Here is a 24,000-nt window from a genome sequence, read left to right on the forward strand (position 1 = left end):
TATTTTAGTATGAGCGTCTGTAAAAACAACACTATTCAAATATCTATCCTCGTTGCCTTTCATCCCTCTTTCCTCACTAAGAGAGAAGGGTAAAACGAAAGAAAGAACGAAAGAAAGGAAGAAAGAAAGAAAAACAAAAAAGAACTATAAAGAAAGAAAGCATACAAACAAACAAACTCACACACACACACACACACACACACATACATACACACACACACACACACACACACACACACACACTCACACACACACACACACACACACACACACACACACACACACACACACACACACACACACACACACACACACACACACACACACACACACACACACAATAAATATAGGACATACGGAACAAAAGAGAAAACAAATCCAACACACACAAATAAAAAAAAAAGTCGAAAAAGTAAAATAATAACACGCTTCCTCGAATTTCTTGGTCGTGGCTTTTCATTTATACCTATCTACAAAGGAAAATCAAAACAAGCACAAGTGACGAGCTAGTTCACCATCGCTGTGTGGGCAAGTGTCAGAGAGAATGAACTAATCTCTTAACATCGTCACCGCTTGTCGAGTAGAAAAGGACCTCTAGATAAGCACACAGATCATGTTTATTGCACAGTACTTATCCCTTTCCTGCTAATTTCCGCTTTGAGTAACAACCTTTTTCTGCTTTTTCTTCTTCTTCTTTTTTCTTTTTGGGGGGGGGGGGTGAGGGACAGGGAGGACTTTTTGTTTTAGCTACTTTATAATATTGGGAATGTACGACGCGATTGATTTTATCACTAAAACATAGACGACTGCGTTGTGCAACGAGCTCTTATTGCCAGGCTACCCTGTCCGGCTTATGAAAAAACAATATAGCTATTCTGATGGACACGTGGGGGAATTCGGGGGCTGTGATTGGATGGTCTCAACATCATCATCAAAGCATAATGCTACGGAAGTCAGCCATTTTTGCCAATATCCAAAAGCATATTGGCAATAACAAAGACGCATGGTTCCGGTTTACCCATCTGTACCACACCATGTTAACAATCGACAACAGTATACACTGACAACTTGAAATTCTTCTCGGGAAGGTTTTTCAGCTTTACAAATGTCAATAGCATACCCTTTTCTGCTAACTACCCGATGAAACAGGACTAAACCAATTATTTTCTGTCCCTAAACACCACAAAATGCCCAAAGTCGAAAGATGTACAAACAGGGGAGTAAAACGGAACAGCCGTTTTTGTGTGCCTGTGTGAGCATAGTTGCCGACTGACACAAACTTTCGCATTCGGCTTTTCTTATCTCGTAACTCCACACTAAATACCCCACTTCCCCTCTGAAGTATTGATGTACAACCCATGGCACTAACATTCATGTAGTCGTTTATAACTGAGGTTGAAAAATTCGCTTCATGACGAGACAAGTATAAATGCCATTCACCCAAACTGAAAACTTCGCTGTCGTCTGCTCGCGTTGTACGGATTAGCTGTTCTCTTCTCCTCCCCTTGTAGCATCCTAGTTCTTCAGTTGTTTCTAGTTTTCCGTTGATGTTGTGTTTTGGTCTTCTTCATAAGAAGTCTTGTTCAAATTTACAAAAACTCAAACTTCTTTTTGTTGTGTACGAATGAACTTAACAGCTGTGTTGTCAAATCGATTTTTTTTCCAAAGTCATTGTGGCGCCTGCGCAAAACTAATGCGCACAAGAAACGGCGTCTGCTATCAAAACCTGAGATCAACGCATCGACGCAAATAATGTCATTTTGTAAGTTTGGAACAACAAATCAAGGTCAGAACAGCTATATAATCGCTATTGTATTTTCAGCGTAGCAATAGGGTCCGATATTTAGACTCGAATAAGTATAATGCGACTCGTCTTCGACTCGTCGGCATTATACTTGTCTCGTCTAAATATCGGACCCTATTGCTACGCTGAAAACACAATAGCTGTTAATGTTAATGCTTTCCTATCCCACTACCCTTCAAATCCTGTTCTTTCGATTTTTTCAAAACAATTCATTGATCGAATCTCCACCGACGACCTTCTACTCGAAAAGTTTTCCTTCTGCATAAACAATCAAATATCTGTTTCTCATGACAAGACCAAAACAATTAGGTTCAGAAGGTCGGTTAATTTTGGGGGGATTTGAATTTTGGTTGTAAAACCTGCAAAATCGAATTTTTTTTCCGGAAGGGTAAATAAAAGGTCTTGGTTCGGGAGGAATAAATATGGTCGGTCAGTGAATCAGAAACGGTGAATTACTGCTTGGCCTAAGACTACGTTATCAATTCAATTTAACAATTCGTATAAGCCATGCAAAAGGCTGGAAAACAACCACACGTTGAACAAATGTCACATGCTTAAATTAACTGATGAGAAAATCTGGGGAAAAAAATGAACAGGAGTTGTTACACAATGAAGGTCGCCTCACAAACTTTCAACCATACAATGCCATTTCTCGGGAGAAACACATTTTTTCCGCTGTAATACGAAAGTGTCCGAGAGAGAGAGAGAGAGAGAGAGAGAGAGAGAGAGAGAGAGAGAGAGAGAGAGAGAGAGAGAGAGAGAGAGAGAGAGAGAGAGAGAGAGAGAGAGAGAGATGCACGCTCGCACGCAAGTATACACACACACACACACACACACACACACACACACACACACACACACACACACACACACACACACACACACGCACACACGTGCCTTTCCCCCCGCGCCTCCGCCCCGACAAACACAACACACATCACTACCCTCACAAAACCATCACACATCCCTCCCGTACCTCATTAATCTTCTGATGCAGAACGTCCACCGACGTCTTCTCGTCTATCAGGTTGTGCAGCTTGGCGAACTTCTTGGGACTGACCATGGACCCTCTGCGGTCCGAGCTCCGCCGACCGGTGGTCGGGCTGCCGCATATCTTCTTCGGAGTTCCCAGGTTTTTGTCCTTACCATCCTCCGTGTCCGAAACATCCCCATCCGCGTGGTTGTCCTGGGAGCCTTTGTCTTTAGGCAGTAGTTGACCGTTAGTCTTGTCCGGCGATTGGCGTTCCGGACAGGTCTGGGAGGCAGTGGAGGAGGGGGGATTGGGTGCGTGCTTGCTGGAGATGATGAAGCGTTTGGGGGTGTCCGGGGCGTTGTCCATCTCGCTCTGAATCCTCACGTCGCCCTTAACAACGACAGTGATCTCGTCGTTGTCTTGGACGATCTCGATGGCCTTGCGCGTGTAACCGCTGCCGGACCGTGGCCCATTGGAGGAGTTGGATGGTCCGTTCTGCGTAACTTTGGGCGACGTCAGGACGATCTTGGGGGAGCCCCTTGCTCCATTGTCCAGCACAGTCTCGTTGCTCGTCCTCTGACTGACAGCCACCACGCCCTCCTCGTATGTCCCGTCCCCGTTGATCAAGGTCACACCGGAATCCGCGTACCCGGAATCCGCGCTACCCGTGTTGCCGGAATCCACCCGCACGACGACCTCGCCGTCAATGTAATCCACGACCTCCACCTCCACTCTGTCTGCGCCGCCGTTAATATTCGTGGCCGAGCCGTTTTCCTTGGCGCCCCCTCCTCGCTTGCTGCCGGGGCTGCCGCTACCGTCGGTAGTGTTGTCCCCCTTGCAGATCTTCTTGAGGCTCTTCACAGGGGACGACGCCCCGTTGCTGGAGGTGAAGGTCCTCCTGATCCTGCCCATGATGGACTCCTGGATGGGCTTGGTGACCCTGATGGTCTTGGGCAGCCCGTTCTCCAGGAAGGTGGTCTCGAGATGGGTGGTGTAGCCCTCGGGGCCGCGCAGGAGAAGCACGACCGGGGCGTCATTTGGGACGGCCTTGAGGACCTCCACGGCGCTCCCGTAGCTCATCTCGGCCAGGTTGATGTCGTTGAGGCGCAGGATGATGTCTCCCACCTGGGTTGACACAAAGAAAGGTGGGCTTGATTAAGATTTAAGATTTAAAAATATTAACAACAAAAACTGCAGCAACAGCAGCAGTAGCGGCAGCAGCAGCAACAGCAGCAGCAGAAACAACAACAACAACAACAAACTGAAATAACTATTTATGTTGCTAACTTTCGCAGGATTACTCTCTCCTCAGCAAGAAAAAAAAACCAGAAGTAATTTTGTTGTATCTAAAAAACGAACAAACATTTGTTCGTTTTACTTGAACAAATCCAAGCAAACAAAATTATGAATGGAGCCACTCACAAAAAAAACCATAATAAAATAATGTCTTTCAAACAACACAACAAAATAAAAATAAAACCAAATCAAAATTGTCCAAAAACACGTGTTCCATTTACTTGTACAAATCCAATGTCCTCAAGTAACAAAACAGTAATGAATAAAGCCAAAACAACCCCCCCCCCCCAAAAAAAAATAAATAAATAAATAAATAAATAAAAATAAAAAAAATAAAATTTGTGCAAACCAAATGTGGTCACTGACCTGTACAAGTCCACTTTCCTCTGCAATACCTGCCGCGACGAGGTCAGCGACCACCACCAACGGTTTCTGTGTCCGTTGCTTGACCAGAAAGCCCAGGCCGCCATGTTTCTGCTTGATCAGTTTCACGCGGATGGTGTTTGGCAGGGCTTCTGTGGACGTCGGCATTTTGAATGCTCGGTGTTTCTTTTTATTTGTATATGTAATTATTCACAGGGAAGATGTTTTAATGTGAGTCTTGCAAAGTTTCCAACAAGGTTGATTTACTATTTCCAAGAAATTGTCGAAGTTATGGTATCCACTTGTTTTGCCCAAAATCGGTTAAAAAATGTTTACACCTGTTCAAACTTTCCAAAGAAGAACAAAGTGACACCTGTTTGAGCACAGAACAAATCACAGTGGAATGATCTTAAACACAAACTGTACACAGATTTCACAACGTCTCCGACGAAAAATCACACCGGATTTTACTTTCACTGTTCACAAAAATCCACACAAGAAACACACAAGTTGTTCAACAAGGGCGCACACAGTTGTCGGTGAAACTTCACACAATTGTCACCAACTCAGCGGAGTTATTAAGTGGACACTGCATTGTCATTTCGCCAGAGAAAATGCCGCACATGCGTCCAACAACACATCTGGGTATCCGAGTCCAACATACTAACGATGGAATGATAGTCTCGACACGCAAAACCTTACCCTACTTCGAAGTCGAAGAGAGACGCTTCAAAATGTCAAGCCCCTTACAAACAGACAATCAGGTTAGTTCTGATATAACTGCACACAAGCTAATCTCCTCACTGTAAGTCTCGTTTCGTTCTTTTTTTTTCTCCCTATCCCAAAACACAAACACACACAAAGGCAAATATTGTTTTGCCTCAGGAGGGTGATTACAGAAGATATCCGTGATCACAACAAAGCTAGTCCAGACATCAGTATATATCGCACGTCAAAATGATCGTCTTTTCGTTTTGATTTTAGCCTGAAGCTGGGGACAGGCCCAAAACTTGCACAGAGCACAGAGGCAGATGTATTTTTCACGGTAATATGCACGTGCTGCAAAGCGGTGTACTGTGCATTGACACCAATCCGTTTGTGTTGGCTAAGTCGTGATCAAAGGGCCAATGGTAGGAATTACCGCCCTTTGAATGGGTTGTCTCCCTGCCTGCTCGTTGGGTTGTCTTTCCTGCCAGCCGGTGGCGCTCTGGTCAATTCTGCACACAAGCCAGAACATACAGGTCACGATAAGAATGGCGTTGGGTGAGTTTTGTGCAGACACGTCAAGCTCAAAGTAAGAAAATCATCGCTGAAATGGAAACAAAAAGCAAAACTGTCCTCAATTGTAGACCAAACAAACACACAAATAAACAAACAAACAAACATACAAACAAACAAATCCAAAAAACAACAAGTCGCGTAAGGCGAAAATACAATATTTAGTCAAGTAGCTGTCGAACTCACAGAATGAAACTGAACGCAATGCAACGCAGCAAGACCGTATACTCGTGGTCCACCGCTCACGGCATAGGCAGTGAAATTGACAAGAAGAGCGGGGTAGTGGTTACGCTATGCTGCATAGCACGCTTTTCTGTACCTCTCTTCGTTTTAACTTTCTGAGCGTGTTTTTAATCCAAACATATCATATCTATATATTTTTGGAATCAGGAACCGACAAGGAATAAGATGAAAGTGTTTTTAAATTGATTTGGAAACAAAAATTTTGATAATAATTTTTATATATTTAATTTTCAGAGCTTGTTTTTAATCCGAATATAACATATTTATATGTTTTTGGAATCAGCAAATGATGGAGAATAAGATAAACGTAAATTTCGATCGTTTTATAAATTTTTATTTTTTTTTTACAATTTTCCGATTTTTAATGACCAAAGTCATTAATTAATTTTTAAGCCACCAAGCTGAAATGCAATACCGAACCCCGGGCTTCGTCGAAGAGTACTTGACCAAAATTTCAACCAATTTGGTTGAAAAATGAGGGCGTGACAGTGCCGCCTCAACTTTCACGAAAAGCCGGATATGACGTCATCAAAGACATTTATCAAAAAAATGAAAAAAACGTTCGGGGATTTCATACCCAGGAACTCTCATGTCAAATTTCATAAAGATCGGTCCAGTAGTTTAGTCTGAATCGCTCTACACACACACACACACACACACACAGACACACACACACACGCACATACACCACGACCCTCGTTTCGATTCCCCCTCGATGTTAAAATATTTAGTCAAAACTTGACTAAATATAAAAACGAAAAACAAACAAACAAACAAACAAACAAACAAACAAAGAGCAGCCATTTTGATTGAATGTAAGATGTTAGAAGCAATAGGACCAGAAAACAACAACAAGAAAACATCAGTTCAAATCTGGAAGAGGTACGTCAGAGGTCAAACGAAATGATGTGAACAGCAGTTGTGTTGAACAGGAAATAACAACAAAGATGATGATGATGATGATGATGATGATGATTGATGATGATGATGATGATGATGATGATGATGATGATGATGATGATGATGGTGATGACGGCGCTGCTGCTGCTGCTACTGTCAGGCTTGATTAAGATCATTATGATGATGATAATGACAGTCTTGGCGTTGTTGTGGTTTATACAGAAATGGTCTAAAATCCTTTTAAAAGCTTTTTTGAAAGAAAATCAGACGCCTTATTTACTCATTCACTGATCGTAACTTCTCAATCAACCTATTTTTGTCTCCTATAATGTCAAATCCTATTCAACAACAGTCAAGCACGAAGACACTCCAAGAAAGAAAAAAACCCGATTACAATGGTATACTTTGCATCTCATTCAAAGTTCTCTGCACGTATGTAACAATCACCAAGGTAACACGGCAACCAACAACAACGGTCAATGGAATGCAAAAGACCGTCCACTCCGTCCCTTCAGTCACATGTATGCGTGATATCGTGTCCGCCTCCTATCGTGCACGTCAAGTTTTCTCTAAGTGTCGTCTGCTAACGAGTCTTCATTTCCGGTACGTAAGAAAAGCCAGGCTACTTGTTTGCGTATCAGTATAGCATCGTGTAAGTAGAGGTTACACGCCGAGTCTCAGTGATTATTAAAAATAATGGTCGAAGCTCGCTAAAGCTCGCATTTTTCATGACCGCGAACTGAGACCATTATTTTTAATAATCACTGAGACGAGGTGTGTAACCTCTTTATTCCTCCTTTCTTCAGTTATTCAAAGAAAAGAGGAGGTTTTTTGCGAAAGTTTGATCGAATCCTATTCACTCAACCAGTCAACCTGCGCAGGCGATCGATTAATGCGCGGTTGTATAGTTCCGTGCAAATCATTCCATTATGTTAACACTTCTTGTCAGTTTTCCTTTTTTGGACTAAAATCAAGTACACAGATATGCTGTTATTCTGCTGTGGCGGCAAAGGCAGATATTGTGTGTTCTGTATATGTTTTGGTATCGCTTAAGATAATGTTCTTTCGTCAAATGGGACTAGCAGACGAACTTTTGCACCCGTGTTCCAACGTTAAAAACTGTATGAAGTTCAGTTTTCTGGGGAAAATAGTGTATGAAACCGCTTTATGTTGTTTAAATTGATGAGATGTGTGCATTTGGTTGCGTGTGATCTGTTTATTAAATGAAATATTGTTGAAAACTGACCGTCGGATTGCAGTCTGTTGTCGAAGAAACTGAGTGAAAAAAAGGGGAACTACTCTTGTCGCTAGACAAAGTATGAGTTACTTGCCTTGCGGGAAATTGCTTGTGATGAACGGCAGATCTAGATTCAGAAAACAACCGAACTCATGGATTTTATATGGAGATTCATGTGTTCAGGCCTGTAGTTGTTAATTTAAATGCGGTGTGTTTGTATTGTTTGCTCCAGAGATGTATACTTCGTACATTTGAGCGTTCGGAACTTTTCAGTCACAAAAAGTAGTACCGAAACAGAACAACTTCTCAACCCATTGCACTATCGAGGATTCAGGCTGTTGCTGGGTCGTTATTTGTTTGGTTGCTGGGTCATTATCGAAAAATAACTACCCCTACAAGTTTACAGAGGTAAAGAAGCAGAGGGGGGAATAAGTCATTTTGTCCAGACTACGTTCTTTGTAACCAACAGTAAACTTGTCTCCCACTCACTCTCTCTCTCTCTCTCTCTCTCTCTCTCTCTCTCTCTCTCTCTCTCTCTCTCTCTCTCTCTCTCTCTCTCCCACTCTCTCTCTCTCTCTTTCTCTCTCTCTCTCTCTCTCTCTCTCTCTCTCTCTCTCTCTCTCTCTCTCATATGTGTGGGTTTTCCTTTGTATGGTTGAATGGTGGTGTTGTTCATGAAAAAGCTTTTTTGCGTGCGTTTAGACAGCGTTTGATTGACTGCTATAAGCAGGAATGGTTTGGTAAGATAATGGAAAGTGATAGATTTTCAACGTATAGTTCGTTCAAGTCTTTATTGCAGCCGGAAAAATACCTAACAGATATCACACTTACTAAATTTAGAAACATTTTTGTCAAACTACGCCTAGGAATTATTGACCTGAATGGAAACAAACGCTATAGTGCTGTACCAAACACGTGCCCGTTTTGTCCTGCTGTGGAAAACGAAATACATTTTCTGCTACATTGCCCAAAATACCAGGATCTACGTGTAAAATATATTTTGAAATATTTCACTGACAATGTACATGTACCACCCTTGATTTTTCTGCTACAAAATGAGAGTATATACATTAATAGAGCTGTAGCCATGTATTGTTATTATGCCATGAAAACACGTGATGAAGAAATTTCAAACAGGCAATTGTTCCTATGACTGATTCTTTGAGACAAAATTTGTAAATTTTCGTGCCACGATATATATTTTTTTGTTGTTTCTGTACAACCATGAAATTTTGTTGTTGATTTTTATTCCTACTTTTTCCTGTGTCTTTTGTAAACCCCCATGCGTATATGCCGGTGGCCTCGCATTAAATTTCCTGCGTTCCTGCGTTCTCTCTCTCTCTCTCTCTCTCTCTCTCTCTCTCTCTCTCTCTCTCTCTCTCTCTCTCTCTCTCTCTCTCTCTCTCTCTCTGTATCTGTCTCTGTCTCTCTCTGTCTCTCTCTCTCTGTCTGTCTCTGTCTGTCTGACTGTCTGTCTGTCTGTCTGTATGACTGTCTCTATGTCACTGTCTCTCTCACTGTCTCTCTCTGTCTCTGTCTCTCTGTCTCAGTCTGTCTCTCTGTCTCTCTCTGTCTCTCTCTCTGTCTGTGTCTGTCTGTCTCTCGCTCTGTCTCTCTCTCTCTCTCTCTCTGTCTCTGTCTGTCTGTCTGTCTGTCTCTCTCTCTCTCTCTCTCTCTCTCTCTCTCTCTCTCTCTCTCTCTCTCTCTCTCTCTCTCTCTCTCTCTCTCTCTCTCTCTCTCTCTTGCTCTCCTCTTGGGACTAACGAGAAAAAGCAACAAACAAAAACAAAAACAATATGCAGCACAAAACCTGGTTGCTGGAAGGCGATATTTCAAATATAACTAAAGCATAACGACGTGACTTCTACCAGCCAACCCTCGAACTGTACTTCGATCCTCAGATCGATGCTACTGTATTAACTTTTCATGATTAATTATTAGCTGAGCGAACACCCTCTTACAGAACCTGTAATTGTACGTGGGGTCGCCCTTCTCTTTCGGTCAACATCATTACAGAAGTTAAATACCGTCCATAACTGCCCATCGATTAATTACGTCCATCCTAATCAAGGGTAGGGTTAAAGTGTAAACACACCACACCACCCCAGTCCCATCTGAAGCGTGGTCCTTTAGTTTCCGAGGTTGACGGGTATGCAACCAAACCCACAAACTGATGAACTGGTAAGCAAGAACATGGATATTCAATAAGCCGGAACCTGGATTGGCATTACTGACAGGGCTCCCACCTATGTGTAAGCAGCTGCTCCTTCCGCGGAGAGTTCTCATGGGTAATAATGGCTTGTATAATCGTATAGGTGTTGTGAAACATATTCTGTGTTGGTAATATAACACTGCGATTACAAAACTAAAAGTAATTTCCCCACGATCAATAGTCAATGTGGAGTTTAAACGTCGGCTGTATCAAACAGTCTTTTTATATTTAGTCAAGTTTTGACTAAATATTTTAACATCGAGGGGGAATCGAAACGAGGGTCGTGGTGTATGTGCGTGTGTGCGTGTGTGCGTGTGTGTGTCTGTGTGTGTGTGTGTAGAGCGATTCAGACTAAACTACTGGACCGATCTTTATGAAATTTGACATGAGAGTTCCTGGGTATGAAATCCCCGAACGTTTTTTTCTTTTTTTTGATAAATGTCTTTGATGACGTCATATCCGGCTTTTCGTGAAAGTTGAGGCGGCACTGTCACGCCCTCATTTTTCAACCAAATTGGTTGAAATTTTGGTCAAGTAATCTTCGACGAAGCCCGGACTTCGGTATTGCATTTCAGCTTGGTGGCTTAAAAATTAATTAATGACTTTGGTCATTAAAAATCTGAAAATTGTAAAAAAAAATAAAAAATTATAAAACGATCCAAATTTACGTTTATCTTATTCTCCATCATTTGATGATTCCAAAAACATATAAATATGTTATATTCGGATTAAAAACAAGCTCTGAAAATTAAATATATAAAAATTATTATCAAAATTAAATTGTCCAAATCAATTTAAAAACACTTTCATCTTATTCCTTGTTGGTTCGTGATTCCAAAAACATATAGATATGATATGTTTGGATTAAAAACACGCTCAGAAAGTTAAAACAAAGAGAGGTACAGAAAAGCGTGCTATCCTTCTTAGCGCAACTACTACCCCGCTCTTCTTGTCAATTTTACTGCCTTTGCCATGAGCGGTGGACTGACGATGCTACGAGTATACGGTCTTGCTGAAAAATGGCATTGCGTTCAGTTTCATTCTGTGAGTTCGACAGCTACTTGACTAAATATTGTATTTTCGCCTTACGCGACTTGTTTTTAATTGTTTTTGTGTGTGTGTTTGTTTGTGTGTGTGTTTTCTGCATTACAAAATGATATTCATTTCATACGAAAGCAGTAATTACCAAAGCATAGTAACTTATTGATTACTCTGTCATTCTAAAAAATATTGCATAAAGAACAATTTCCACACACCCTGATTCGCATCATGTCCAACCCGTGTCCATCCCGGCCCGGATTCGAACCTGCGACCTTACGATCACAAGTCCAGTGCTCTACCAACTGAGCTAACCGGGACCCCCACACATTCATAACTGAATGCCTTCAATAAAGTAACATGTTTTCATCAACTCTGGACTGGTGTCTTAAACAGAGAGTTTTAACAGATGGCTTTACAAAACACGGTTGCGATCCTCCTAATTCTGTGACGCCAACCATTTTTTTCTTGTAGGGTGATAATTTAAAATGATTGTTTAATTCTCAACTAATTCTCCTTTCCTTTCACTATAGTTCAAAATAAGTACCTGAAGCATCCTCATTGCCGTCAAAAGAAAAAAACACTTTCTACCCAAAACAGCGACTTTTTTGCTGCGTTAAGCGACAGAATTACCCAGCGCCTAAGCGACACGATTCAACACTCACGCATGCCCGCCAGGCCCCTGACAAAAGCAAATAAAATGGCGGCGAAAAACAAACCAGCAGTTTCCCCGTCGGTTTTGGACGGAGAGAAATCGAAGAGCGTTTCAAACATGGTGATCAATCGTCAGTCGAACCCCCCCAACAGACGAAAGAGGAAAAGGGCTAAATGAGACGACATCGTTTGACAGTAGTTGTGAAACTGTTTCAACAATGGCAGCAAAGCGTGGTTTTGGATAAAACAAACCACACCGTATTGATGACTTTTCCTGTGCAACTGTGTTAATGTTTCAGCTCCTTCCTCTTTGAAAATCTATTTTCAGTTCATTTTTTTCCTTGACAATTTTTTTAACTAGCTTGCTTCTTTTTCGTTTGGATCGATTGTGCAGTTGATAGTGGAATTAGTTTTCGGCTTCCCATTTTCGCAGTCTTGAAATAGGTGTGGACGGTTATTTGACCGAAAATGTTAATACCACTGGCAAAAATGATTCTAAGTTCGATTCTAATTAATCAAATGAACTCTAACTGTTGCAAGGGTATGAAGTCATAAGATTTTGGTGTTTTAAAGAAAACAAGACTTGGAAGAAAAACATTTAGAGTCACTCAGCACATTCTCGATCATTGAATTTACTGGCACTTTAAAAGATATTGTTGAATTTTTTTCCGGAATTAACATTCTGTGTTTGGAAGTATGCGCATGCGTCGCTCTAAAGTGACGCTTACCTCTGCACGAGACACCTTTCTGTGATTCCGGGACGTAGCCCCGGACAACATTTTTACCTTTTTAAAATACGTTTTTAACCAAATTAAAAACACTGACTGTAAAAGAATCTGAGTTGTCCTGAACCTTGTACCTTTTACGGTGAGACGCCATACTTGTCTATAGGTGTTTTTTTTTTTTTTTTTTTTTAAAGAGTAGGCCGAATCAAAACAGAATATACGATCGAAGCTGATCATACCAGACCGATTCATGCACTCGGACTATCATGTCAGACATCGAACGCACATTCAGCAAATTCTTCTATTTTGTTATGCGTCTTATAAATATTTGTCTGTCTGTCTTTTATAAAGACCATTCAGTCCATTTATACTTGTGAACATCTTCTTTTGTCAAACAATAAAGATTCGATTTTTAGCTCTGGATTTTGGAACGTTACCAATATGTTTTTGGATTTCAGTAGACCAGTGTCAATGCTGCAATATCAGCAACAGTTACACTGTATACTTTGCAGAGCTGTCTTCAGTTTTCTTTTCTCCTCTTATTAGCAAGATCTAGATGTGGCACTTTTCAGCACGTGTAAGGGAACGCGTACGGGTAACGTCATCAAATCTAGGTTTTACGTCACGCGTTTGCCAAGATATGCAGTCTTGGTGGGAGCAAAACAACGTATGATTTGGAACATAAAAAAAGGTGAGTCACGGATGACGCAATATCTACACGTACGCGTACAGGTCTTTGCTAGACGTTCGATCATCTAGAACACTGTATTGCATAAAACCTTTGATGACGCTCAGCCTACAGCAAACAATGGATACACGTTCCATACCTGACTCCCATACCTCCTCGACAGTTCGATACGTTCTGTGTCACGGATGATACCAAACAACCCATACCGATCACAGGTCGTTGTTCCCTGTGTGTTGATGCAGAAGATGGACAGTACAAGACAATCACTCTATGGACGTGTATAATGAATCGTATTGACCAATCGCTCGGGTATCGTGCTCCAAATTCTGCGTACAAGTATCTCTCCTCCTGCTTTAGTATACAATGCCACTGATGCGGGCATTAGCCAGTACAAGACAATTGCTGTATTGACGCAGATGATGAACAGTCCCCTCACCGGTGTATTACACTAGCTACACGTACGTTTTGAGTGGGCGTATCCCTAATGATGTGTACAACTATGCTAACAATACAGTGCTACTGCATGATGCTGACATTAAACAATACAAGACAATCGCTGTATTGACGCAGATTATGAACGCTTTAAGCACAACGTCTGGTGTATTACGCTAGCTAAACGTTCGTTTTGCATAGGAGTATTCAGGGTTTAGCCTGGGAGAAAAAGGCAATGGGACATTTGTCCCCCTCAACCAAAATCCGATGGGACATTGTCGAAGGCAAAAAGCGCAAACGAGGCCTGTACGCGTTTTTGACCAAAGATGCAAAATGGTGCAATATGGTGCCATCTGAGAATTAGCCGATATATCGTGTTATCTGTGTGCGTGTGTGTGTGTGTGTGTGTGTGTGTGTGTGTGTGTGTGTGTGTGTGTGTGTGTGTGTGTGTGTGAGTGTGTGTGTGTGTGTGTGTAATCCAATGTCAAGTGTACATTTGGTGGCGCAGTGGTACGTAATCTCAATGCGCCCTTTGACGCACTGAAGGGTATAATGATGGGACATTTTCAATGGGGCAGGGCCCACTAGTAAATGAAACCCTGAGTATTTCTACTGCTGCGTGCAACTCTGCGAAAAATACAGTGCTATGATGCTGATATTAAACAGTACAGGACAATCACTATATTGACGCAGATAATGGACACTTTAAGCACATACAACTACTGGTGTATTACACTAGCTATACGTATGTTTTGTGCAGGAGTATTCCTACTGCAGCTATTCCTATAGTGCCGCTGGTGCAAATATTGGACAGTACAGGAAGATCACTATATTGACGCAGATAATGAACACTTTACGCACAATAGCTGGTGTGCTACGCTCTACGAGAAGGTTCTGCGTAAAGTACCTCTATTGCTGTGTGCAACAAATACCCCCCCCCCCCCCCCCCCCCCCGCCTTGTTAAACATCACTTGCCATTCAGCAAATCAAACTTCAGACAATTCGATCCATTGCCCCTCTAAGCAGTAGGTAACTTTTTTCATTAGTTTAAAAATCTTACGCGTATTGGTGTAAGCTTTTATTATATCATTGCGTATATTCTTTTGCAGGTAGGTGTAGATTTTTGTAAGAGGAATTCAAATGTGTTTATTTTGTGCGAATGAATCTTTTTCATCCACATGTGGTGTTTTAACAAAAAATGAATCTGTGGCCTCCTTACGGTGAGAGAGTGTGTATTCAACGAGATGTTGGTTAAATAAGAATCGTATAAGTTAGTACGTGTATTTTATTGTAAATAATGTAGTGTTCCGTTTCACTTTGCGTTCATGCGTTACGATTTTAATTTCTCAGATTTGAGATAATAAAGTTAATTTAATTTAATTTAATTTAATTTAAACTATACAGTGGTACTGATGCAGGTATTAAACAAGATAGGCCCCGTTTTTGGGGCAAATGTATTAAATTCTGTCTTCTGCAAGAAAAAGAAAGGACAGGTAAAGGGAGAAAGACGTAGTAGTTCTTAAAGGCACAGTGCAGGTCACAGCCTTCGTTTTGCGGTTTTGTTGCAGCTGAGTGCATTTACAGTTCAAAAATCCTCCTATGGTAGTAAAACAAACCCAAAACTACCCAACGACGACATCTGTGAAGCTCGACAGTTTCTTGTTCACGCGAGTGCATAAATTAACCTAGTTATTACGTGGTGTTTGGTCGGAGTTCGATTCAACTGAGTGATTCCGGCCTCCATTTTGTTTTACACAAACTCATGATGACGTCTGACATAGTTTGCTTAGTGACGTGTCTTTTTGTGCATGATGTGGTGATCTACCTGATCTAAATTTAGATCCAAAAATAGGCCAAGACCAGCCGGGTCCGAGTACGAAATTAATTCGTAAAACAATCGCAGTTCTTGACTCTTTGGGTGCAAGTCAATGAAACTTGGTAGTTCTTCTAACGGATAGCTGCCTGAGGTATGACTAAAAGCCCCAGGGGCTCCGTGCACCTGGATTTGACAAGTTCAGTACCTTTAAGGTACCGGGTGGGTGTGTGTGAGAGGAAGGGGGGGGGAGAACTGAGTTGTAGAGAAACAAAGGGTTGGAATGGTATATACGACTAACTTACTCCCAAATGACTCATTACATGAAGAACAGAGAAGTCATTTGGGAGTGATTTAGTCGTATAACCATTCTTTCTTTTCCCCGCGTGTAATAAGTCTTAAACCCTTTGTCGACGAAAGAAGCATCTCCCAATAAATTACAGCCTCGCCTTGTTAAACCTCACTTGCCTTTCAGCAAATCAAACTTCAGACAATTTGATCCATTGTTCCACTCAGCAGGTCAATCTTTTCATCAGTTTAACAATCTTACGCGTATTGGTAGAAATCAGACTTCAAACTTTCAGTTAATCACTTTCCCAGCCCAAAACACCATCTCTGTCCCACAAAAGAAGGTACTTTTATTACCACGAACACTTCATAAAATGACAGACGGAAAAGAAGAGGGTATTAGTGTAATGGTTATGCAAACTCGACCTGATCGTCTGCGAACATAACTCAACCATTCCCGCTGACTGAGAAGAGCTTGATGCCAGACGCTGTGTTTTGGCTACAGGCACATGAAACACACACACACACACACACACACACACACACACACACACACACACATACACACACAAGAACACGCACGTACGGTCATACGCACACTCGCACGGACGTGCGTACGCATACAGTCAAGAAAGCACACACGCAGGCATGCACGCACACACAAACACAGGCACACACACAGACACAGACACGCACACAAACACAAACACACACACACACACACGCGCGCGCGCACGCACGGACGCACACACAACCTCCAGCCCACACCCACACCCCGAACACATCCTAAACAAGTGGCGGTCGTTGCTGCTGTTGATCCAATTGTAAGACATTCATTCTCTTCCTGAAGCAGGGAATGCCGGGAAGGCAAAGCAAAGCATCATGGTCCAAGCGATCGACGATCTTTCTGACTAAACTACTCTGGCCTGGATCAGAAACAATGGTCCTAGTGTCCCGTGCACTATTGCGTTTGCTAAAAGATACAGAGAAGTTGTCTGTGACCAACGACGGTCGTATTTATCACTATAGCTCGTGTCTTCAACTCACGAACTAAACTCTCTCCAACTCGGAACCTTCGCACCGCCGCCCTCCTCACAACCGCACTTCACAACCCCCATCTACAACCATATCTCACCCCCCCCCCTTCTGTCCGACATTTGTCAAAGTTTTGATTCTTAATTTAGCAAAAGACTGACTCCTCCTTCAAACAGGGTTATGGATTGATAAGCATCGTATCTTGCAAGTATTATGGTCACGTATTCTAGTTTCCAAGACAGCTAACGACAGGAAAGGTGTGTCCGGTAACTGATATGTGTGTGTGTGTGTGTGTGTGTGTGTGTGTGTGAGTGTGTGTGTGTATGTGTGTGTGTGTGTTTGTGTGTGTGTGTGTGTGTATGTGTGTATGTGTGCGTGTAAGGGGGTGATGGTTTGGGAAGGGAAGGGGGGGGGGAGGGGAGGGGCTGGGAAATTTGTCTGGTGTAGGAAGTACTCTTATCCTAGAAACTGGAAACAGAGTCGTTGTTTTCTAGTTTTAAAAAGAACAGCAGTGCAAGAATAAAGGCTGCCAAAAATGGTATACACCGACAGAAAATTAACAAAGAATTCATTGTTCTTCGTTTTGGTAATTGTACTTTCGCCGTTGCATGCCATAGTTTTCACTTCCTTTTTCTTGTCACTCTGCGTTCGATCAAAGTCTTCTAAATGATACCTTTCTTTGTATTCAACTTCAGCAACAAATAGGTCATCAAATGAGAGAGGAAGAGAGGGAGAGGGAGGGAGAGGGAGGGAGAGTGAGGGAGGGAGGGAGAGGGAGGGAAGGAGGGAATGAGAGAGGAAGAGAGAGGGAGAAGGAGGGAAGGAGAGTGAATGAGAGAGGAAGAGAGAGGGAGAAGGAGGGAAGGAGTGAGTGAGAGAGGAAGAGGGAGGGAGAAGGAGGGAAGGAGTGAATGAGAGAGGAAGAGAGAGGGAGAAGGAGGGAAGGAGTGAATGAGAGAGGAAGAGAGAGGGAGAAGGAGGGAAGGAGTGAATGAGAGAGGAAGAGAGAGGGAGAAGGAGGGAAGGAGTGAATGAGATAGGAAGAGGGAGGGAGAGGGAAGGAGTGAATGAGAGAGATATAAAAAGAAAGAAGCATAGGATAAAAGGAATGAAGAAAGAAAGAAAGAAAGAAAGAATAAATAGGAAAGAAAGAAAGAAAGATGGGAAGAAAGAAATGGGGGGGGGGGGGGGTTAAGGGAGGAAGATGGACAGACATTAAAACTGTCATATGGAACGTTTTTTTGGAGCCAACATAAAGCAATAAACTGAAAAAAGCGCATATTTTTAAATGTAAAATAATCCTCTTACGGTCTTTCTCACGAGAAAATACGAAGGAATGATCAGTAACCCATATTATTATAGGTTTTAAAACATATCGGAATTTGGGAGAGTAAGAAGATAAACAAGAAGAGCAAACGCTCGATCGAGTCACTTTCGCAGTTCTGAATATTATATGAGGCATCAGATGGACAGGAAGAAATTGCTATTCACAACACAATGAGTCACGTTCACATAAAATTTGAGCCCGGTCACTTTTATAGTTTCCGAGAAAAGCCCAACGTTAAGTTGTGTGTTGCCGAACAGAAAAGGCTAGTTATCTCCCTTGTTTTTCTGATAACGTTCGTAAAAGGCTACAGATGTAAATACTTTGATGTAAAGAATAATCCTACAAAGTTTCAATCACATCCGATGAACTTTGTCAAAGATATAAAATGTCTAATTTTTCCTTTGACGCTGACCTGTGACCTTGAAAAAGGTCAAAGGTCAACGAAACCATCGTTAAAGTGTAGAGGTCATTGGAGGTCACGACTAAACAAAATATGAGCCCGATCGCTTTGATAGTTTCCGAGAAAAGAACACTGACCGATTACATAGAGTCACTTTTTCTCAAGTGACTCAAAAAAATGGCAACTTTTGTTTTCTGATATTCCTCCATTGGAAACAGTAAAAACAACATGTTTCTGCAGTTTCCAACAAACACTAACTTAATATGCAAAAAAATGACACGGTCATACAATAACCCAGTTACAATACACACTCTGTCTTTGACACTATATTGCATCGTATACACCACAAGCCTCGGTTTGAAAACGACTAATATAACATATAAACACGACTCCATATCACGTGACACAACTACTTCCCCACCTCGTTCTGTTTTCAGCGCAATTACTCTCGGTGGTCCAAGCTTCTTACAGGCGACACGAAACGCCAAGTCTGCCTGCAAATAGCTCCCCACACACGCACCGACATGGGCAAATAGACAGCACAATACACACCACTCTATGGTCTCATCGTCCTCTTCTGTATTTGCTATGCTACCCACTGCAGGCTGCAACATGGCGTGGACAGTCGGGGTCCACAAATGCCGGACCTCCAAGAGAACACAGCCTCCCTCGTTAATGCGTTGTGTATTTGGACTTTCAAAGAAAAGCTCAAACATAATGGAACCCCCGTTTTAAGACCTTCAAAAATCTGAGAAAATTAGGTCTTAACAAGAGGCGAAGCCTTCAAGGCTCACGTAAGAAATCGACAAACAGTAACACAAACTCAATCACTCCGTCACACATACACACACACAGTACAAACACACACACAGTACAAACACACACACACACACACACACACACACACACACACACACACACACACACACACACACACACACACAGAGAAAGAGCATAGGTGAAACTGTGCAACGGAAAGCGAGACACTAGATCTAGATCTGTCTGTCTGCATGTAGCACTTACATGGACACGACTGCCAAATAGTCTCGGCCCGCTCAAAATAACAATCACCGAGACTTTCAGTAATTCCATCGCGTGACGTCTAACCCTCGTACGTCATAATGTGACGTCAATGTAATATGACGTCTTCAAATGTTAAAGTTTCTACCACAGACATACATACATACATACGCACGCACGCACGCACGCATGCACAGACAGACAAAAGTTAGCATCGCATAGGCTACACTTACGTGAGCCAAAAAGGAGCGGGTACATTTACAGACGTTATGAACAAAACATGTGAAAAAACACGGGAGGAAGTCTTTCATTGGGGGGTCTTGAAAGGAAGGTTCCACTGTGCAATGTGGGCCTTGTTTTGACATCTCGGACTCAAACATAACTTTATTCCATTGTAACGAACAACTCACAGTCAGTACCATTTTCTTTCTAGGCTTTTAAATACAAAATTATGCTTCCGCTAAACTCGAAATTAGTCTCCAGATGGTCTTGTTTTCTTACGTCTGTAGTTGTGTTGGTGCACATAAGGCCGTTGACTGTTTCAGGGTCTTGAATACTGACACTGTTCTTGGGTATTAAAAGCTAAAGGCGGTGCTTAATTCAGCCCGAAGCCGACTTCGCGAAGACTATGCGGAGTACTCTTTTTACCGAAAACTCAGAGCTAAAGCTTAGTGCGGCCAGCGTCGCGAAGAATACTTAGCGTAGTCGACTTTGCCCAGTTAGCTTGAGGCTTTACAAAGCCTTACTGCCAATTTGTTTAGGACTTTTTGAAATGTTCGCTGGATCAAACGGGTCTGTTTCCGGGTCTGTATCTACTGTCTGTTTCCGGGTCTGTATCTACTGTCTGTTTCCGGGTCTGTATCTACTGTCTGTTTCCGGGTCTGTATCTACTGTCTGTTTCCGCCGCACCCTTCACAAACCTACACGTCACCGCGACCCTAAAACTTCCCCTCGCTTGACCAGTGGGTACGCTATATATAGGTCTTGTCCAGCAGTTGTAGTAACACCGTGTGTATGTCCAGCTAGCTGCCCTTTCCGGGTTGGTCATCAAACAATCAGAGGGCGAAACAATCATAGCAAATCTGATGTGAGAGTAGCCGGAGGGGGTGGAGATGGCGGGGAAATGACCGATTGCCTTTCCGCGGTCTGTCTTTGCTCGATGCTGACTGTGTTTGTGTGTCGGCCGCTGCTGTTGGGGGTTGTTGATTTGTTGGGATGATTGTAGGGGTGGCACAGAAGTGTAAAGTGGTCCGGGATGAAGTGTTGACTGCTTGTCTGTGCGTGTTTGAGGGTGGCAAAGTTGGGAAAGGCGGGGAGGGGGTGAGGTTAATGGGATGTGGGAGAAAGAGAGAGAGAGAGAGAGAGAGAGAGAGAGAGAGAGAGAGAGAGAGAGAGATTGACAGACAGACAGACAGAGAGAGAGAGAGAGCCAGAGAGAGACAGAGAGGGAGACAGAGAGAGAGAGAGAGACAGAGAGAGACAGAGACAGAGAGAGAGAGAGAGAGAGAGAGAGAGAGAGAGAGAGAGAGAGAAACTGACAGACAGACAGAGATAGAGGGGGATAAAGAAATCAAGAGAGCGACAAAGACAGACAGAAGAATGAATGACAAAGAGACATACAGCAACAGACTAGAAATGACAATCAAGTAAGACCGCCCAGACAAGGTCAAATTCTGCAATTGTCTGGTTCACAAATAAAGAACTGTGAAATTCCTTCCATAACAAATGTAAAGGTATTAGAGAAGTTCAGTTTCCAAAGAAGACAAAACCCTACAAAAACAGACATTCATTCTCGAGATCTGAGGACGTCTTTGCAATAGCCTAACGGTTACAATCAACAAACAGTTCAGTGAACAGCTTTCATAAGTGAATTGTGAATGTAACAAATAAGAAGTTAACAATATACTCTTCATGACCTGAAGCGCGCGTCTTGGGACGCAACCTTTCTATCGCTTTGCCACTTGCCGAACTTTGTTAGAGTCTATACAGACATCACAGAGACATTCACTGCCCTTCCTATGGCCAGCGAACTGTTGTTCCAATGATATAAAAGAAACGACAAGAAAGGGAAGCCCCTGTGTTATTTATGTAAAAAAGACAATGCATATTTCTGCCTCCGGTCATACGAATACCAATAGGTTATTCATGTGATAAATTAACACTCCAGACTCTGTAGAAATACGAAACTGTACGTTTGTCCTTCCTTCTGGTGACATAGAAATGTCAGCTCCTGCCCAGGAAACAAACAGCAATGAAGACAACTACAAAAGACAAAACTGTCTAAATAATCCAGTATTGGCTCTGCTGAAGCTTTAGAATACTTTACTTTTTGGTATGAGAATAGCACCAAACGTACCGCACGTCAGAGACGAAATATACCAAGACACTATAGGAATGCGCTGCTGTGCTCTAGATAACAGACTGCAAAAACCTAACTCCAAGAATACTTTAGTTTTGGTATATACAAAAAAACTTTTAAAAACCCACACCTACAGTTCTACAATTCATAGACAAAGGATACCAAGACACTATAGCATTGTGCTACAGATCAGAGACTTCAGAAACAGAACTCAAAGAATACTATAGTTTTGGTTACAAAAGAAACTCCACCTAGCCACACAGTTCTACAAGTCATGGACAAAAGATACCAAGGCAATTTAGCACTTAGCTGCTGTGCCATAGATAAGAGACTACCAGAGGAGTGTATATTAAATGGCAACTAGAATGTATTCTTTTTACTTTTGTTTAAAAATACTCCAGTTAGATAATGATACAGACATGCAACAAAAACATAGTACATTTATTTTTTATTTTTTTTATTTCTAGTATTCAAATCCATGTCACAACCTTTGGTTTCTATGTTACGAAGGTGATGCACTTTGAAACCTTTGTAACTTACTGAACGTAGACAAAGGAAATGTGCAAGTATTTATAATTCTTTCTCTGCAGGCCAAGTATATATATATAAATTATATGGAACCAGTAATTATTAGGAAATCAATCTGTATGGTTAAAATGTCTAAGTTGGTTACAGAAATGTCAACTTCGTAATATGGTTTCCACTGGTGCACAGCTCTGGAGAATAACCCAGATACCAAACTCTCCAGAAGCCACAACAGTACCACCACCCAGTAAAAGACCAAAGCCAGGACGGCCTCAGCGATTGTACGAGCACTTGCAAACAACACAGAATAATGAATCCACATGCCAATGACCAAAGCACAGCTGCCCATGCCTAGAGCCGGTATGAGTAGCATGCAACGATTTAGTGCTCAGGTCCAGACCAAAGACCATCCATTGATCGTTCGGTCAAGCCCGTGATGAAAGAGGAGGCATGTCTAGCCCTGCCAGTGTGGAGGGCAAAAAGCTCTGGCTGCAAGCTTTTGTCATGATCTCAAATCGTACGATAAACGACGACGGTGTATACCATGATCTCAAATCGTACGATAAACGACGACGGTGTATACCATGATCTGAGAAACAACGGCAAGTAAGTGGTCTAAATGCAAACGACATGTGCAATAGAGTAATTGATAGTTTATATGATTATATAATTACATTATATCATTATATCATTTTAGAGTTATATTTGGTGTATGCCATGACAAAACCAACGATGTCTTTGTCTGTGACCAGAGAAAATTTGTTAAAAGCGTACAACATCCTTTCTAGACAAGAAAAAACAACTCACCATCGTCTGTACACAGTCTGATTTTGAATCAAACCAATATTCAAATTTGCTAATGTAATTATCATGAGACAACAATGTTCTATATTCTGTCTCCGCAAAAAGGAGACATCGTGTCATTATTGCCTTCAACAATGTTTTATTTCTGTTTCCATTTTCATGAAATTTACATACATTTTTAAATATGAAAAGAACAACAAGCCAACGGTTTTGAATTGTTTTACAAAGAACATATTTCAAGGTACTAGACGTAAGACTGTTTCGTCTTCGTCTAATATTACATATAAAGGAGTCGAACTATTGTCCCGAATCCGGAAGTGCAAGTCATCTGCTCTGTTCGCTGTTCATTGAACAAACGACAGGAATGACCACACACGATCTTTCATAATGACATGACACGCGCGGTACTGACTATTGAATGGTCAAGGGACAGAGGAGGAGAAGGAACAACAAACACAACGACAACGACGACGTCTACGACAACAACAATCACGACGCCACCATCACCAACGACGACAGTAGCAATCAGACATTTTGGAATACTACTTATTTTAAAAGTGTTTATTTATTATGCATGGATTTGTTT

General features: G+C 41.9%; 1 protein-coding gene across 1 annotated transcript in view; it reads right to left on the reverse strand.

The window, feature by feature from the left end:
• The window catches only part of LOC138975082 (nitric oxide synthase-like), a gene marked incomplete in the record, with an annotated part of 233,429 nt that overhangs the window by 78,288 nt on the left and 131,141 nt on the right, over window positions 1-24,000 (reverse strand). The window contains 2 exon segments of the mRNA XM_070347731.1: window positions 2,781-3,902; window positions 4,440-5,653. Coding sequence (XP_070203832.1) covers window positions 2,781-3,902; window positions 4,440-4,604 — 1,287 coding nt within the window.

Source organism: Littorina saxatilis, linkage group LG9 (assembly GCF_037325665.1).
Source record: "Littorina saxatilis isolate snail1 linkage group LG9, US_GU_Lsax_2.0, whole genome shotgun sequence".
Taxonomy (NCBI): Eukaryota; Metazoa; Mollusca; class Gastropoda; order Littorinimorpha; family Littorinidae; genus Littorina; species Littorina saxatilis.